Here is a 17933-nt window from a genome sequence, read left to right on the forward strand (position 1 = left end):
ATTTCCCCCCTTAGTTTACTGACCATGGGTCCCTTGATCACTGGAAGCAGAAACGGACTGCACTGGAGGCCAGTAATGGAGTTACTGGGTTCCTAGCTTTTCAGCAGCAGCACGAAGGCCACATGTGGGCTGTCTATTTAATAGCTGCCACCAGTGCCCATCAATTAGAATGCCCTGGCACTCGCTGTGCGGGCCTGCCATTGGTGGCATACCTGTGCTTTTTACAGTAGGTGGTCATAGGAAAAATCCACCATAAATAGCTCGAGCCCTTTGAAAGCATTTCAGTGTTGCAGAGGGAAAGTCTATATCTGTGACCCAGACAGGATCAAAGAGCAGTCGCGCTTGCCAAAAGGGGAAGGAGCTTGCCTGACTTGCTGGTTCAGAATCCAATTCATTTTCACATTGTCCATTAAAATATTTCCTTGGGCTTAACTTTTTAGAGTATTTGGTTTCTTCTTTTTGTTGAAAAAAAAAAAAAGAAAAGGAAAGTTTAAAAACAGCAATAATAGCCCGGCTGGCGTGGCTCAGTGGTTGAGCTTTGACCTATGAACCAGGAGGTCACAGTTCAATTCCTGGTCAGGGCACATGCCCAGGTTGCAGGCTCAATCCCCAGTGTGGGGCATGCAGGAGGCAACCGATCATTGATGTTCCTCTCTCATCATTGATGTTTCTATCTCTCTCTCCCTCTCCCTTCCTCTCTCTGAAATCAATAAAAAGATATATTAAAAAAATAAAAACAGCAATTTATATATCCCTGCTTTTTTAGTCCATCCTGTTGGTCTGCTTTCTAATGGAGACAATGGGATGACGGGAGGGAGGCAAAGAGCCACCTTTCCTCACCTGGCAGAAAAGTTGCATGGAATTTGCCCTTTGGCTTTTGAAAAAGCAGAGATGTAGTAGAACCTCCCCGGAATAAATACCCATTTGCTCTAAATCTCAAGAGCTTCCCAAGGCCAGGTGCCTTCCGATAGTCACAACAAGGCTAAACTAGTTGACAGCGGAGATGGCATGCTTGTCCATGCTTGTCTGGGGGGCTTTTTGCTAAGAAATGCAGCCCAGATTTTGAAAGGGGGGATTCCTTAGAAAGGCAAGGGGTATACTGTCATTGACGGCCAAAACCCTAGTCCTAATTGCTCTCCTGCCCTTGTTAAGAAATGGAAGAGGTGTTGACAGTAAGAAGAAATATAAATGATGGGGTTGGGTGAATGCTTGTGAGCATACAGCCAGCGGGAGGGTCACCAATGGGAGACATAGTGTTCCCTGTGGGTAAGACAGACGAAGAAAGCTGCCCTTAGAGTGCCAGGGGCCAGTTCTTCATTTCCTGGCAGTGAGGGGAAGGGCCTTTTGTGCGGGTAGGAACAGGCTGCCAGTCAACTATATTTATGGAGCAGCTGCTGTGCAGACTTTGACAAGGAGGAGGAGACAGGCCTTGTCCTCAAGAAGCTTGTGATCAAAGAGAGAAGAAAGCTCTCCACCTACTGTAAACCCTTCGCATTCTCGATGGCATTTGAAATGGAGGGGACGTGGTGAAATTCAGGGCATAGTCTGAGCCTTGTCTCTCTAAATGTGTGTCAGGCACCGGTAGCATCAGCATCACCTGGGAGCCTGTTAGAAATGCAGAATCTTGAAGCCAGAGTCAGAATCTGCACTTGACCAAATCCCTGTAGATGATCTGTCTGCACACTGCAGTTTCAAAGGCACTAGAGGGGCCTGGAGGTGGTGAGTTTCGAATATTTTGAGAGGGCAAGTTACCTCAAAATATTCGGTTCAGTGAGTAAATTGGTAGAAAGGGCAGTTCATTTACCTGTGAGCTTCTTAAACACTGGCATCTCATCTTAGCCTCATCTACTAGTATAAGTGCCGCCGTTCTTATTAAATTCATATGGGAGCTCAGGGAAGTCCAGTTGCATGGGTGCCTCCCCCTATAAGCCCTATTCAGTGGGATCCTGTGGAAATTGCTGTGAATGAATCATTGTTATAGAGGCAGCCAATGAATTTTGGGAACATGCAAATGATTATTAGAGGAGTGGGCAAAGCTATGGGCAAAGTCAGAGACACAGGTGTGAATGAAAGTAAGAGAGTTTTGGGCCCCGAGACTTACCTGCAATGGTTTGTGTTCCATCTAAGTCATGTGCCACTTGACCTTCGCTACTCCTGGTTCCCCATCTCTCCCGGTTTAAGACAGCTGGTCTTCTTTGTTTCACGTGCACTGAAAACTATCGAGAGTTCATTTTCTTATCTTTTCTGTCCCACCAGGATTGATTGATAGAGTTATCTACATTGTGCACACTCTGTGTCATGCATGTAAATGTCATCAAAATCAGTTCTTACCATTTTATAGTAGGAGAGTGAGAGTCCTCTGTTTAGTTCCCAGATGCTTCCTCACCTCCCACCCCAAGTTCAGACGTGTTCTAGAACATGACACAGCCCACAGACCTCGAAATAAGGCCAATCCCTGGGAGGTGACATGTGTGGAAAGACAACGTGTGTTAGAGTAAAATTCTGATAATGATGATGATAACCAAGAAGGGGTGAAACATATACAGGGTGTACCATGTTTCCTGCCCCTGCAGGAACTCACTCATGGCTGATAACTCAACCCTTGAGATAAATTCTGCTATTATTTCCATTGCATAGGAGAGGAAATTAAGGCACGCTCTATTCCTATAGACAAGGCAACATCCACCTGAGGCTATCCACGGGCCACGCGTCCAAAACGGAAACCATCCCCACACGCCACGATATTTTGAATTTAATTTTAAAAAATCCATTTGCAATGAATATTATAAAAATAAATATATTACTCACAATTCAGGTGTGCTTGAATATTTTCGGCTGAAAATTCTCACGAAAAATAATTTTAAAGTTGGTCAGAGCTGCCACTTAGGGAAAACATTTTTTTTTAATAGACTCGCGTGGCATGTGGGGAAGGTCCACATCTGCTTGCGTCTGCAGATGCTTCTGGAGCACAATGGGTTAAGACCCGTCAGTTCGGTGGGGGAAATGCAGTAATATCTCTGAAAAGGCCACCCGTTTACTTCTGCTCCACAAGTATGAGCATCTGAGAGGGGAACCTGCGGAGCCCAGGTTCTGAGTCAGGCAGACCCGGGCCACCCTTCAGGAGCTGTGAGACTTCGCAGGGCCTCAGTTCCTATCTGCAAAATGGGGGTAATTACAGCACTGACGTCACAGAGCTGTAAGGATGATAAGAATTAATATACACTAGGTCCTACGTGTGGTGGGTGCCAAAAAGTGGTTGTGCTTTATTTATTCCTTCACTGGCTGTAAAATAATGGAGTTTCTATGGTTTTAAGAAGGAGAAGTTCTACCTCTGCCTACCTGCCAGGTAAGCTGCATTTTTCTGTTTTTCCTTCCTGCAACCTTTCTAAAAATGTAGGAGCATTTATATCCTATGTCTCTGTTGTTCTGACTATCCGGTAATGACGCATGCTACGTGGATTTCTCGGAAGTTGAATTAAGCCCTTTAAATTCTCATTTTGTTCTGATTTGGGGTGTTCAGACACAATGGAAGTGGAGAACTCATATTCAGGGCACATTTACAGTTTCAGTGTGCAAGACTGTTTGCTGTTATTTATTTGATTAGAATTCACCCTTGGCCTTACTTCCAAAACAGGATTTTAAGTAACCACAGCTTCCCTTATAAAATAGGCCTTTGTTTACATAGATGCTGAGAAAGTACAACCAATTTGATAGTTTATGTGCAATCACCAAAGAAACCCTCAAGTTTTTTGTTTTTTAATCAATTCACTGCACACTTAATGTGTTTTCGGCAGTAAAATGAGGTACCAGGGAGAAAAGAAAAAAATGAAAGATCCCTGTTCTGATTTTGTTGTGAGGGAAAAGAAACATAAATATACAAAGACAACTGAAGATTAATGAAAGATAAGTAATGAATGAAGGATGTGTTATGATGTGGCCCAGAATTCCAAGAAAATAAGGGAGAGGAACAGAATGGAATAATTAGCTCCGAGTGTCTTACGAGAAATGTCAAAAAGATAGGTCAAGATTACTCTCAGACAATAGTGGTAATAGTTATTGCTGTAAACTATAGAGCCCTATCTACATGCCAGGAACATTGCTGAGCATTTTACATAGGATTAGCACCCTTGGAGGTCATTTATCTTATTATTCTTATTTCACAGATGGGGACACCAAGCTGATAGAGATTAAGGAATTGCCCAGGTCACACAACTAATAGGGTGTAGAGTCAGGATTCAAAAACCTAAGTCTGTCTGACACAATCCCACACAGAGAAAAACACAAAATGTCTGTTGGGAAGAAGATCATCACTTTTCTCAGTGGCAGAAAGGTCAGAAGGTGAAGAGAGACACCAGCTAGGAACAGAGGGCCGCCCGGAGGGAGAGGGAGGAAGTGGACGCTGACAGTGGCTTTGAATGTTAACCTCAAGGGCCTAGAGCCCTAGACCTAACCAAATAGGTAACAGGACCCTCTCGTGTAGAATAACAGGATGAAACCCAGTTTGGCCTAAGTAATCCCTGCAGCTGTGGGGAAAAGAGACTGAAGGGAGCCCAGTTGGTGTGGCTCAGTGGTTGAGCATTGACCCATGAACCACGAGGTCATGTTTAGATTCCCAGTAAGGGTGTATGCCCAGATTGTGGGCTCGATCCCCAGTAGGGGGCGTGCAGGAGGCAACTGATTAATGATTCTCTCTCATCATTGATGTTTCTATCTTTCCCTCTCCTTCTCTGAAATAAAATATATATATATTTAATTATATTATATATATTATATATATAATATGTATATTATATATTATATATAATATATATATATATATATATATATATATATATATATATTTTTTTTTTTAAAGAGACTGGAGGGAGGAGAAACTTGTTTGCAGAGAGCGCCAGGAAGAGGTCCTCAGGCAATGGGCAACAGAGATAGCATGTCAAAGAAATGGGCTTCTCGCTCTCAGTATTCTGATATCCATGTGCTGAATCAGCTCATCCAAAGCTGAGAGCTCAACATTAGATTTTCACCTCTGCACTCAGAACTCTGAAAATAAAATGCTTTGACCCTGGGCTTTGTCTTCTGGTTGCCCATGGCACCAAAGATCGTTTCCATGATGTGGCGAAGAAAGATACCATCTATGGGACACGTGTCTTTCACTATATCTTTAAGCCACATTACATCCTGTCATGTTATCGTCTGCCAATCTGAAAGGTTATATGTGTGGTTTTTTTGTTTGTTTGATTTTTAGAGAGAGTGGAAGAGAGAGGGAAAGACAGAGGGAAACACTGATGTGACAGAAACACAGAGATTGGTTGCCTCCTGCACCCACCCCGACCAGGGCCCGGGCCAAGGAGGAGCCTGCAACCAAAGCACGCGCCCTTGACCGGAATCGAACTGGGGATGTTTTAGTCCGTAAGCCGATGCTCTATCCACCGAACCAAACCGGCTAGGGCTATATGTGTGTTTTTTTCCATTTAGTTATTTTTTCCCTACCTTATTACTAAATAGTAATATATTTATATGATCATCTGAATGAAAATCATTTTTAAATTTCGATTGGAGTTTATACCCGGCACAAAAAAAAAAAATCAGTGATGGAAGAAGACGTTGCTACATCCTGGCAGCCCTGCATCTCTCCTTTCTTGTTTTCTGTTGCCATGACATCTAGCCCTTCTTCGGTGCCCACTCCTGTCTGCCCAGACTGAAACAGGGCGCTTGGCCTGCACAGAGAAATGACTCTTGGGCCACACCGCTGGTTGTGAGGTATTGTCCTCTTGGCTTGGAAAGAGCCACTTGTGGAAAAAATGTGGAAAATCCTAGAGCCAGACAAAGATAAAAGTCCCGGGATCCCACAAAGTGCCTATAATATAAAAACTTTGCTTTGATATTTAATTGTCAAGAAGAAAATAATTGCAAAAGAGATCGCCTTCGTTAACTGCGTCTTCCTGGGCCAGAGGAGGAGCAGCTGGTCCTCACGCGCAGGTCACTAATCCCCAATCCTGGGCATCCGCCGGGACTCAGCAGGGGAAATTCTATGCCCTTTGGTCACGGGGTGTGCCTTTGGGGACTTGGGCATAGAATGTTATTTAACAGAAGTTTCTTTAACAGACTTTACTGCCAGACTGCTCTATAATTCTGGATCTCTAAAGCCAAGTATAAAACCTCAAAACCAGAGCTCTAAAACCATTGGATAAGTGTAGGTGAAAATCTACTCTGGGCATATGACCCTGCCACCTGGATCCCTATTTTACCTGTGCTCTATCCATCACTAGTCTCTGCCACCTCCTGGAAATCTATACAATAACATTTATTTTTTTATAAAAAATATTATTTTTTTATTTTTATTGAGCTCAGGGAGGAAGAGAGAGGGAGAGATAGAAACATCAATGATGAGAGAGAATCATTGATCAGCTGCCTCCTGCACACCCCCACTGGGGATAGAGCCTGCAAGCGGGCATGTGCCCTGACCAGGAATCGAACTGTGACCTCCTGGTTCATGGGTTGACGCTCAACCACTGAGCCATGCTGGCTGGGCCATCCAATACCATTTAGATGCTCACCCCACACCATACACCAAACGGCATCGTGTCTTGGGCCTCTTGATGCCACAGGTTGATGTTTTACCTGCTTCATCCCTCCTGTCAGTACCAGTGAGATGACGGCCTAGACTTTAGTGCAGCCAGGGGCTATGAAAAGTAGCTCTGTGTTACAAGAACCTAACACGTACATTACTCTTTTCATTTCTAGAAAATGAAGTGCCAGCCCCAGCCCCAGCCCCACCCCCGGAAGGTAAGTAAAGATACTACCTTACCCATTTGGGCTGCAAATCCAGAATGTCTCTCCCGGCATGATTTGGCCTTCAGTGAAGCTGGGAGCTTTACTATAAATCCTATGGAGAAAGTGGATGACCACAGTTGTCATGGGTTTATAATAATAACAACGGTACATTGTGTCTATATAACGCTCTCATGTTGATCTAATTTAGATGACACGTCATATACTTGTAAAACCCTTCGAGTTATGCCAAAATTGTAGTTGTGCTGATGTTATGGAGGCTGGGCCTCCGAGGGGGTAAAGGCTTTGCAGGGCTTTTTCACATAAGCTCAGAGCAAACAAAACGCACATCCCTCTTGTGAGAGTGGAGAGCAGATCCCATCGCGGTTCTGGAAGATCAGCAGCCCCTTGGCAACTTGGACTCTGCCACCATCAAGCACCTCCAGAAACTCCTCAGCGAGTTTGGTGGCCTGAGTCTCAACATCAGAACCAATTTCTCCAGTTCTTAGTATCCTGTTGTCCACCAGGTGGCAACAAAAAAACAAGGAGTAAAGAGTTCCAGTGAACTTGGCCGGTAGAGGCAGTGCCCAGTAACACCAGGTGAAGCCAGCTTTTATACCTACATAGATCCAAGGAAGAGAATAGGACTGATAATATGACAGGCCTGAGTGGAATGTTAAACTCCCAGCATGGATTTCCAGAATCATTTGACTACCATGCAAATGACCCTCAAGATGGAAGCAATGTGCTTTTTCCTATGAAGACATCAAAGTGCCTTCCCGCATCTCTTCCTCCTTGAACAGGATGAGAAACTGGCATTCATTAAAGAATTATTCACACAGACTGTAGATACAGAGAATAGACTGATGGTTGTCAGAGGCCTGGATGAAAAAGGTGAAGGGATTGAGTGGTACAGATAGATAGTTACCAAATAATCGTGGGAATGTAAAGTACAGCACAGGGACTAGTCAAGAATATTCTGATAACTATGTGTGGTGTCAGGTAGGTAGTGGAAATATTAGAGGGAACACTTTGTAAAGTATATGATTGTCTAACCACTATGCTGTACACAAAGTAATATTGAACTTAAATGGTAATTGAACATTTTGCGAAAAAGAATTATTCATAGGGTATTCACCATGTGCGTAACTCTGCCTTAACCCTTCAAAAGGATACAGGGCTCTCTACCAGATTCTTATTGATAACTGGGTACAAGCAAACTGAACTGGATGCAGTGGAGAACTCTTAGAAAACATTTCTGTGTATTCAGTGTGCTTAACGCCACATACAAAATAAAACACAGACCAGAGAACAATTCAATAAATTACAACCAATATGTTGAAACATGAAGCAAAACTCTTAAGAACTTCACAAGGCAGTATGTGATTTAATGCAGGTTACTTGAGCTGAGAATGTGGTGTGAAGACAAGCGTGGGAGGACCTGTAGACGAGACCAGCCTAGTCGAAAGCAGGAATTGAATAAGACCTCAGTTGCTAGTGATCTTTTTGCGATTAAATGTGTAAGGGGATTATGAAGTTCTTCCACCCTGGAGAGCATTTTCTGGAAGACAGTTTGAGAAATCTAACTGCTCACAGAAGCCCCTTTGTCCAGCTAAGAATACCAGACCACATGCCCCAAACCCTTCAGTAGTATAGAAGAGTATTGCTACATGTAAAAATGAATGAAACAGACTCAGTGCCATGAGTTTAAATGGGTGAAATCAAGTTTAGTTTTCTTTCAACCAGTATAAATGTTTGACATTCTTCTTAGGAACTTCTCCTTTGATATGTTTTCTTCTTGCATATACAGAGTTATCTTTGCCAACATTGTGTACATTGAGGACCTACAGGCCGTTACAGACATAACCTTTCCCTCTGTTTTTCAGATCGGTAGCTGTCACTGGGCCACTATAAAGTTTCCCTTATTATGCCATATTTCATAGTCATTGCACAATACTGACTTCCTATTGCTCAAACAAGTCTCCTACGAAACTCTGCTCAAAGTGCCTTTGTTAGTTAACTAAGATCCAGATCTATATTCAATAAAAAAAGAGTTCTTGCTTGAAAGAATTCCTTTCTTACATGTACCACAAGTCAGACACCATTTGAAGGTATCTAAACTAATGTGGTTTTGAACAGAGAGAAATGCAAAGTAGATGGTCTCAACTCATAAAATATGATTTTCCTGCTATCATATTGTACTCTTGGCACTGAACTCAATCCAGAAGATTAATATTTGTCCCAAATTATTTTATTTGAAACTATTGTACAATTATAGATTTTATACCCTGGCTATGTTATATTATCCTATATAATAAAAGCCTAGGTGGCGTCACACATGACATCATCACAAGATAGCTGCCATAAAATTGCCACCACAAGATGGCCGCCACAAGATGGCCAGCAGGGGAGGGAAGTTGTGGGTGATCAGGTCGGCAGGGGAGGGCAGTTGGGGGCAACCAGGCCTGCAGGGGAGGGCAGTTGGGGGCAATTGGGCTGGCAGGGGAGGGCAGTTGGGGGCAACCAGGCCTGCAGGAGAGGGCAGTTTGGTGTGACCAGGCCAGCAGGGGAGGGCAGTTGGGGCGACCAGGCCTGTAGGGGAAGGCAGTTAGGGGTGACCAGGTCTGCAGGGAGGGCAGCTGGGGACCATCAGGTCTGCAGGGGAGGGCAGTTGGGGGTGACCAGGCCAGTAGGAGAGAGCAGTTGGGTGTGACCAGGCCTGTAGGGGAAGGCAGTTAGGGGTGACCAGGTCTGTGGGGAGGGCAGCTGGGGGTAACCAGGCCTGCAGGGGAGGGCAGTTGGGTGCAACCAGGATGGCAGGGGAGGGCAGTTAGGGGCAACTAGGCTGGCAGGGGAGGGCAGTTGGGGATCTTCAAGCCAGCAGGGGAGGGCAGTTGGGGGCGATCAAGCTGGCAGGCAGAAGCGGTTAGGGGCAATCAGGCAGTCAGGCAGGCGAGTGGTTAGGAGCCAGCAGTCCCAGATTGTGAGAGGGATGTCCCAGATTGGAGAGGGTGCAGGCCAGGCTGAGGGACACTGCCCCCCACCCCCCGTGCACAAATTTTGTGCACCAGGCCTCTAGTCTATATAATAAAAGCCTAAGCAACCTTACGATGGAATGACCAGAATGACTGGTCGCTATGATGTGCACTGACCACCAGGGGGCAGATGTTCAACGCAGGAGCTGCCCCCTGGTGGTCAGTGTGCTCTCACAGGGGGAGCGCCGCTCAGCCAGAAGCTGGGCTCATGGCTGGCGAGCGCAGTGGCAGTGGTGGGAGCCTGTCCTGCCTCTGCGGCAGCTCTAAGGATCAGCGAGCCCAAGCGGTAAGGAGCAGCAAGCAGGCGGGTGGTAGAGAGTGAGGGGTCCCGGACTGCCAGAGGGCACAGGCCGGGCTCAGGGACCCCACTCCCCCAAGTGCACAAATTTCATGCATTGGGCCTCTAGTAGAATCATGATAGTGTAATAGTATTTAGAAATAAAAGCTATTAGAACCACTACATGGATCAAACATCCTTAAAAAGTCAGTAAGTCTCTTGTTGGGATCTACAAGGAATTGACCCACATTTTATAAGCACCATGCGTTAACCAATTGACCACTGGAGCATGACCCACGTTTTATATTCACTTCCATGCCAACATGTTCTAACATGAACCCAGAGCTGAATGTATTTTAACAAAATCTGTATTGTATGTATCTACATACACTTTTTCCAGAATTGATCAGATTAATTGCCTTTATAAACAGTTGAATGTGACTCTACATTAGACTCCCCAAATTCACCATTCCTGTACAGCATAATAAGTGAATATTTAGTATCATTTATGATCTGTCTGTTTTCATTTAACCCCCTCCACCCTCCCCATTGCCCATCACGCAATAAAATACTTTCCTTAAGACACTTTAAAAGTATGTTTATTGTCCTACCTGATTTGACTCAGTGGATAGAGCATCAGCTTGAGGACCAAAGGGTCCCAGGTTTGATTCCAGTTAATGGCACGTACCTTGGTTGCTTTCACAACAATGTTTCTCTCTGGATTTCCCTCTTTCTTCCACTCTCTCTAAAAGATCAATGGAAAAATATCCTCTGGTGAGGATTAACAAACACAAACAAATAAATAAAACATATAAATAAATAAGTTTTTAAAAATGTGCTTATACTTTCCACACAGAACCAAATAAAGAGAAGGAAGCCGGAACTGCACCAGCAAAAGGTGAGTGAAGGGAGGGAGAATGGGGCTGAATTCAATAAAATCAGAAGCAGAAAGAAGTCAGTAAGGGTTGCCAGAGGGGCTCCATGGAATTTCTCTGCATTATCTTTCATCAGCCTGGTTATGTGTTCCTTGTTTTCATCTTATCCGTACAACCCAGTCAGTATAATGGCAAATGGTGCTTTGATCCATTTTTATTACACACATTTCTAAAAGAAAAACAGCAATGATAAAAAGTATGTATGACAAGCACTTGTTGAGATGCCAGCAAATTAATTGGTAGTTTCTAATTTCCAGTGTGCATATGAAGGAAAAGAGGTGTCTGGTCTTCTTGGAAAGTCATCTGGATTGCCCAGTTTTTCTTGACTTGAATGTTTTCATGTCACTGTGCTAAACTATTCCAGGTTTCACTGGTAATTTTGAAGGCCAGCATCTCATTTTGTAACACTATGTATTCATGTAGATTTATATAATGACGTATAGATAGATAAGACAACCTTAAGTAAACATCACATTGCTCCTTACTGATTTGAAAACTCATTTATTTCTGCAAAATTATTGTTTTTACTTTATATGTAGATAGTCTAGTTTTAAACAATATATAATCTTTATTAAATGGATCCATGAAATACAAATTCCTTTGTGTCCCTATGGAGGAAGTCATTGTCACTTCTGACCATCTGTCTTAAGCTAAGGAGTATTTAGTTTTCTACTAAAAACAGTTTTCACAGAGGCAGATTTGACAATTCTGCTTTATATGTTTGTATCATGACTTATACATTCATACTTATTTGTGTAATGAATGACATAGTTTAAATTTTGGAATAACCAATTATTTCCTGACTACAATAAGACCTTTTTCTTTTTTTCTGGACACCACTCCACAAATGTTAAGTACTTTCGTTCTTACTATGTTATATTTCATTACCCAGTTCTTACAATACTATTGTCTTCTATACATGAGTAAAATACCTTTTTCTTTCTTTCAGTATATTGGACAACTTTTCTTCAGCTAACTTGAACTTATGCGCTCATAAATGAACACATAATGTTGTTAGTACACTCACTTTGTCCTTGACCTTCAGTGGCTCCTGTGGATAGTAACCTGAATACTAATCCTGGCTACATGAGACGGTCTGAAGGTTATTTGCTTATGGAATGCAGACAATGCAAACTCCTAGAACTCCTTCCCTGAGATGGGTTCAAGGATGTTTGGACATCTGGCTGAAGTTATTGTAACATTATTCTCTACAAAGCTGATGGCATACACCTCTGTTTCCAAATTTGGAAAGATGTTTGGGCCAGGTTGTAAGGCTCAACCAACAGAGCAGATGATATAATCCCAGAGGGCAAGCTGTCAACGTTTAAACAAAGCCTGTGCTTGACCCTTAATGTGAAAGGTCATCCAATTATATTTGTGTGTTTAAATGAGAAAATGACTTTCTGTATATTACAGTCAACCAACCAACCAAGCAGTCGACCAATCAACAAAACTCTTCTTTCTGGAGAACGCAGTTTGATGAAAGAGCCAGACCAGATGACTAGGGAGGGACTCCTGAAATTAGTAGCCTTTTTTTCCTGACATTTGCAGAAGTTAAGCAAGGCCATGGCCACATACAATCACATGCCCAAATACATAAACTGCCATGTATCTATTTTCTCTACATGCCTAGGAAGAAAATCAATTTAGGATAGAAGGTGACATCCCTAAATAAAGAAGGTAGGTAAATAGAAGTCATTTCTAAATATATAAATCTTTCAACTATTACCCACTTTCATCAAGGACAGGAAAATTTCAAAGAAAAATACTTAAGAAAAGAATAGACACAATAAACATTGCTGTCTGTATGGCTGTGGTTGAGAAAGAAGATGTGCATGAGCATAAGCAAGATTGACAAGTGCAATAGACCTTTTCTGCAGCATTGACTAGAATGTCCTTCCCTGCCCTTCACCCTCCCCAAGCCTCAGTCCATCTAATTGATTTAACCCTTCAGCTTGCGTTTACTCCTTTATATAGCTTTCCCCTGACTTCCATCTCCCTTCCTCCTTCCTCCTTCTCTTGGACCTATCGCCTCTGTTGTTCAATCACTCTTTTCTCCACTTCATCACATATTAATGGTTCATTTATTTCCCTCACAGGTGTAAGCTTCTTGACAGTCAGGCACCATGTCTTACCACCTCTTTGGGCCCCTCATCTCATTTTTACTAGTTTTTGCCAGAGAGTCACACAAGGCAATCTCCTAATAAGTACCTGTTGAAGGAATGAACATTTGAATGTTCATGTTGGCTTAGCTGCTGATCCCACAGACAATGGTAATCTAGATAGATTTTTATTTCTATTGGCTAGGCAGGATGATGAACACCCCATGCATACTTTTAATAATGAGGTTCAGAATGAGACAATGACGCTGTGCATTGAGTGCTCAGAACAGATAGTCCTCAGAACAGATAGATGATGTACAACCAACTCACTTAAAGCTATTGAAAATGGTCATGCCTGGATATTAGTACATTTCCACACTTAATTGGTCCCCTATCCAAGTAGTTGAAATATATTCAGTTGATAGCTCCAAGACTGTCACTGTTAAGAATGTCATTCATACCAACACAGCCTTAATATTCCCAGATATTTATGCAACAACCCGGAAATGTTCTGAACCTTTTTATGTAGCCGCAGAATATTGTCTGGTTCTGATATCAATCTTACAAGTAATGCTTGTGAGTAGATGTGCCAACTTTTTGTGTTTACTAAGAGTCTCCGTCTGGGAAACAGCTGATTTCCCAGAACGGGTTTTACTATTTGTTGATTTGCTTGTTTGCCTCTGGACTTGTCCATCCAGCTATCCTGTTCCTTAATACTGTCCATTTGTCCTGGAATTGAAACAGTAGAGATGGCAATTTGAAAAAAAAATGTGTTTAACTAAACAGCAAAACAAGAATTTACATGTGCAAATCCCTTTAAATCACTGGGAGACATTGTCCTTATAAAAATAAAGCTACCGTGACTTAGAATTCTTCCATGTATTCTGAAAGAATATGACAGGTGGCAAAAAAAAAAAAAAGATAAAGTACATATTCTTTTTTTACACCATCAGTGGTCCAGAGAACTGCCTTTTATTCTGACGTTCATTTATTCAGCTAGTGTTCAGAGGCAGCTACGTATCAGGCCAGAGTCTAGGGCTGGGTCCTGCCCTCTTGGAGCTGACTTTGGGAGCGTTAGAGGAGAGAATGACCATCGACAGAATTCAGTGCATTTCAGCTTTGAAAGCAGACAATTGTCATGGAGAGCCATGTGTAAAGAAGAATGTAGGTGTTTAAATGGGATTATACTTTTTTATGGTCAACCAACATGGAATCCATGAACATAAGGTAATGAGACTGACTCTCTTCTGTGCCTCAACAATGGGCCCTGTGGCAAGTGTCAAAACTGGTTGGCCCTGTAGGTGGTTGCAAATGTGCCAGCAGCATTAGAATCAGAGATTACGTTGACAATGAGTACTCATTTTAATGCCTAAGTTCTGATATATGTTTTTTAATTTTAGTTTTTGCATCTTATTAATGTATAGTCTGTATATTGTTTGGTAAGCCCAATTGGGATAGTTACTGCCTTTTGATAATCATGGCAAGAAAAGTAAAATCTTTCTTTTCCCAGTCATTAAAAATAACTTTACCACATAAACTATCGTAAATGAATTCTGTGCATATTAAAGAGCTCACATAACTTGAGTTGAAGCCTCTTTCTTTGGGAATGAGTGTGATTGGCAGAGGAGGAAATGAATCAACAGAAGTTCCAGAAAATTTCTCCTAAATAATATGATTCTTTTAATTTAAAAAATGATTATATTTTTTCTTCATTTAGGTCTCTTGACATCTGCAATAACACTATCTTCATGCTTCTTACTAGCATGCTAAAATATTTTTGTGGAATTTTACCTTTAGGTATCAGACAACCATCTACTAAAATGTCTCTGTGCTTTATCTGTGTCTTCTAACTACATATTTCTTTGTGAAGAAGTTTGTTAAAAATTAATATCACCATGGTTTTCTTTTAAATATATATATATTTTTTAGAGAGAGGAAGGAGAAGGATAGAGAGAAACATTGATCAGCTGCCTCCTGCACACCCCCTACTGGGGATTGAGCCTGCAACCCAGGCACATGCCCTGACTGAGAATCGAACTGGTGACCTCTTGATTCATGGATTGATGCTCAACCGCTGAGCCACACCAGCTGGGCAATATCACCATACTTTTTGATTCTAAGACAAAACCATTATAAGATGCAATATCAATTTAATAGATTTGGGGAAGAAAAAACTTCTTATTAGACATGTTTATTATAAGATAAATCTTGATTTCAGAAGCATCAAAATGTGAAGGCATGTATCTTCTCATTAAGAAAACACAATAATTTAACAAATGCCTTAACACATGATGAGTTAGTGTTAGCCATTGGTGTTATTGTCTTCCATATGTGGTGGTTGTTGTTGCTATTTTTATTTTTGGTATGTTAATAATTACTAAAACTGATTACCCTGCTTGAGGAATTCATAAATCTGTCTAAATCAAATCATATGTTTACCTGAGGCTTGTTTATAGTCACATGTATTTTATTTTTTTGGATATTTTAAAAAATATACTTTTATTGATTTCAGAAAGGAAGGGAGGGGGAGAGGGAGAGATAGAAACATCAATGATGATAGAGAATCATTGATCAGCTGCCTCCTACATGCCCCCCACTGGGGATCAAGCCCGAAATTCAGGCATATGCCCTTGACCAGATTTGAACCCGGGACCCTTCAGTCTGCAGACTGATGCTCTATCCACTGAGCCAAACATAGATTTCACATGTATTTTAATTTTATAGGCTTTTTGGTCTTTATTCTAAAATCTCAACAATAATCTCAAGTTTGTTTTACATAAAAAATTAATGTAAAAAGGCAATTGAAATCAACCATAGGTAGAAGTTATTTTATGCTTAAGGGAGTGTGGAGAATTATAAGAATGTAAATATCCTATTATCAGTGGAAGTCTCTCCCTCAAATTTCAAATTTCATGTGTATCCTCCAAAAAGTCCCATGTAATATGAGACTAAATTCTTTCTCTCCTTTCCAGACATTCTTCTTTGGGAATTTCAGTTGCTTAAAGAATCATTTTTTACGGTTTTACAAATGCTTTTTTCCCATGACTTGAAGGCAAATAAAATTCTGCTTTGGTGAATTTCCCTTCAATGTAGCTAGGGGAGCTAGCACAGCTGCTCTAGGTCCATGTCTTCATGTATGCTGTATCCTAAAGAGTCAAAAACAGATGTGTATGTATTCATCATCATTGTAGCCACGTTTTAAATAGAAAAAAAGAGAAATTGTGACTTACATTGTATATATATTGTTTGCTTTGTTTTCTTTGAAAATGTTCTTTGTGTGATGCCATACCTTTCCCATGTGTGTTGTTGAATTAGGCACAACTCAAAAGATTTGGATATTCAATATCCCTTCTAGCAGTAGAACCTGTTTTTCCATGGTAAAGAAAAACGAAACCTTTCATTTTCATCCAATTCAACCAGATTTAAACAGGCAACTTTTCAAGAATTTCAGGTCTGGATCCCTACATCTTAACTACGTTTCCTAATCTAAAGAAATGTCAGGACCAAAGTTACTTTTATGTATGTATGTATGTATTTATTTATTTATATTTTTAAATTGATTTCAGAGAGGAAAGGAGAGGGAGATAGAAACATCAATGATGAGAGAGAATCACCAATCTGCTGCCTCCTGCACACCCCCTACTGGGGATTAAGCTGCAACCCGGGCATGTACCCTGACTGGAAATTGAACTGTGACATCATGGTTCATAAGTCAACGCTCAACTACTGAGCCACCCTGGCTGGATCAAAGCTACTTTTCAAAGAAGGGAAACAGTCAACTTGTCTATTACATTTTCTAGCACTTAAGTAAATTTGGAAATGTATGTATAAGAAATCAAAAATTGTCAATTGAGCAGGAATTGCTGTTTGGAAATAATGTTGGATCATCTAGAATGATCATTCCATGACACTCTGAAGCTTTGGTTTAATATGTGGTGTCTTAATAGTCTAAACTAATTGTGCATGTCCATCCAAATAGTCTTAACATTTAGTGGACATCAAAACTACTCATTCATCAACATTTTGTTTATCTCTTCATTTTAGTTTTGTGAAAGTATGTGAATATTCTTCTTAATCATTTAGCATTCCAAACAATTACAATATAATGAATCAAGGATTCATTATACCCTGTGCATAAAGCAAACAAATACCTATAAAACCTATATAAAATGTTCATTTGACACAAAATAGTTCTAATTTCTATATAATAAAGGAAGTTCCTTTCTAGGACTTGGTTGAGTTTTAAAACTTATTTTTTCAGTAATTTTTACAGGACTTTAAATCAAGATTCTTTTTTTAAATTTAATAAATCTTTATTGTTCAGATTATTACAATTGTTCCTCTTTTTTCCCCCCATAGCTCCCCTCCACCCAGTTTCCACCCCACCTCTGCCCTCACTCCCCCCGACTGTCCTCATCCATAGGTGTACAATTTTTGTCCAGTCTCTTCCCGCACCCCCACATCCCTTTCCCCCCAAGAATTGTCAGTCCACTCCCTTTCTATGCCCCTGATTCTATTATATTCACCAGTTTATTCTGTTCATCAGATTTTTTATTCACTTGATTTTTAGATTCACTTGTTGATAGCTTTGTAGTTCATAATTTTTATCTTTACCTTTTTCTTCTTCTTCCTCTTCTTAAAGAATACCTTTCAGCATTTCATATAATACTGGTTTGGTGGTGATGAACTCCTTCAGCTTTTTCTTATCTGTGAAGCTCTTTATCTGCCCTTCAATTCTGAATGATAGCTTTGCTGGGTAGAGTAATCTTGGTTGTAGGTTCTTGCTATTCATCACTTTGAATATTTCTTGCCA

General features: G+C 41.2%; 1 protein-coding gene across 3 annotated transcripts in view; it reads left to right on the top strand.

The window, feature by feature from the left end:
• MYBPC1 (myosin binding protein C1) overlaps positions 1–17933 on the top strand; it is a gene marked incomplete at its 3' end in the record, with an annotated part of 97663 nt that overhangs the window by 13385 nt on the left and 66345 nt on the right. For all 3 annotated transcript variants that reach the window (XM_080660723.1, XM_080660722.1, XM_080660724.1), the window contains exons 2-3: positions 6745–6786; positions 10940–10981. In XM_080660723.1, the coding sequence (XP_080516849.1) occupies positions 6745–6786; positions 10940–10981 (84 nt within the window). The remainder of the gene's footprint in view (positions 1–6744; positions 6787–10939; positions 10982–17933) is intronic.

Source organism: Plecotus auritus (assembly GCF_963455305.1).
Source record: "Plecotus auritus genome assembly, chromosome: 3".
Taxonomy (NCBI): Eukaryota; Metazoa; Chordata; class Mammalia; order Chiroptera; family Vespertilionidae; genus Plecotus; species Plecotus auritus.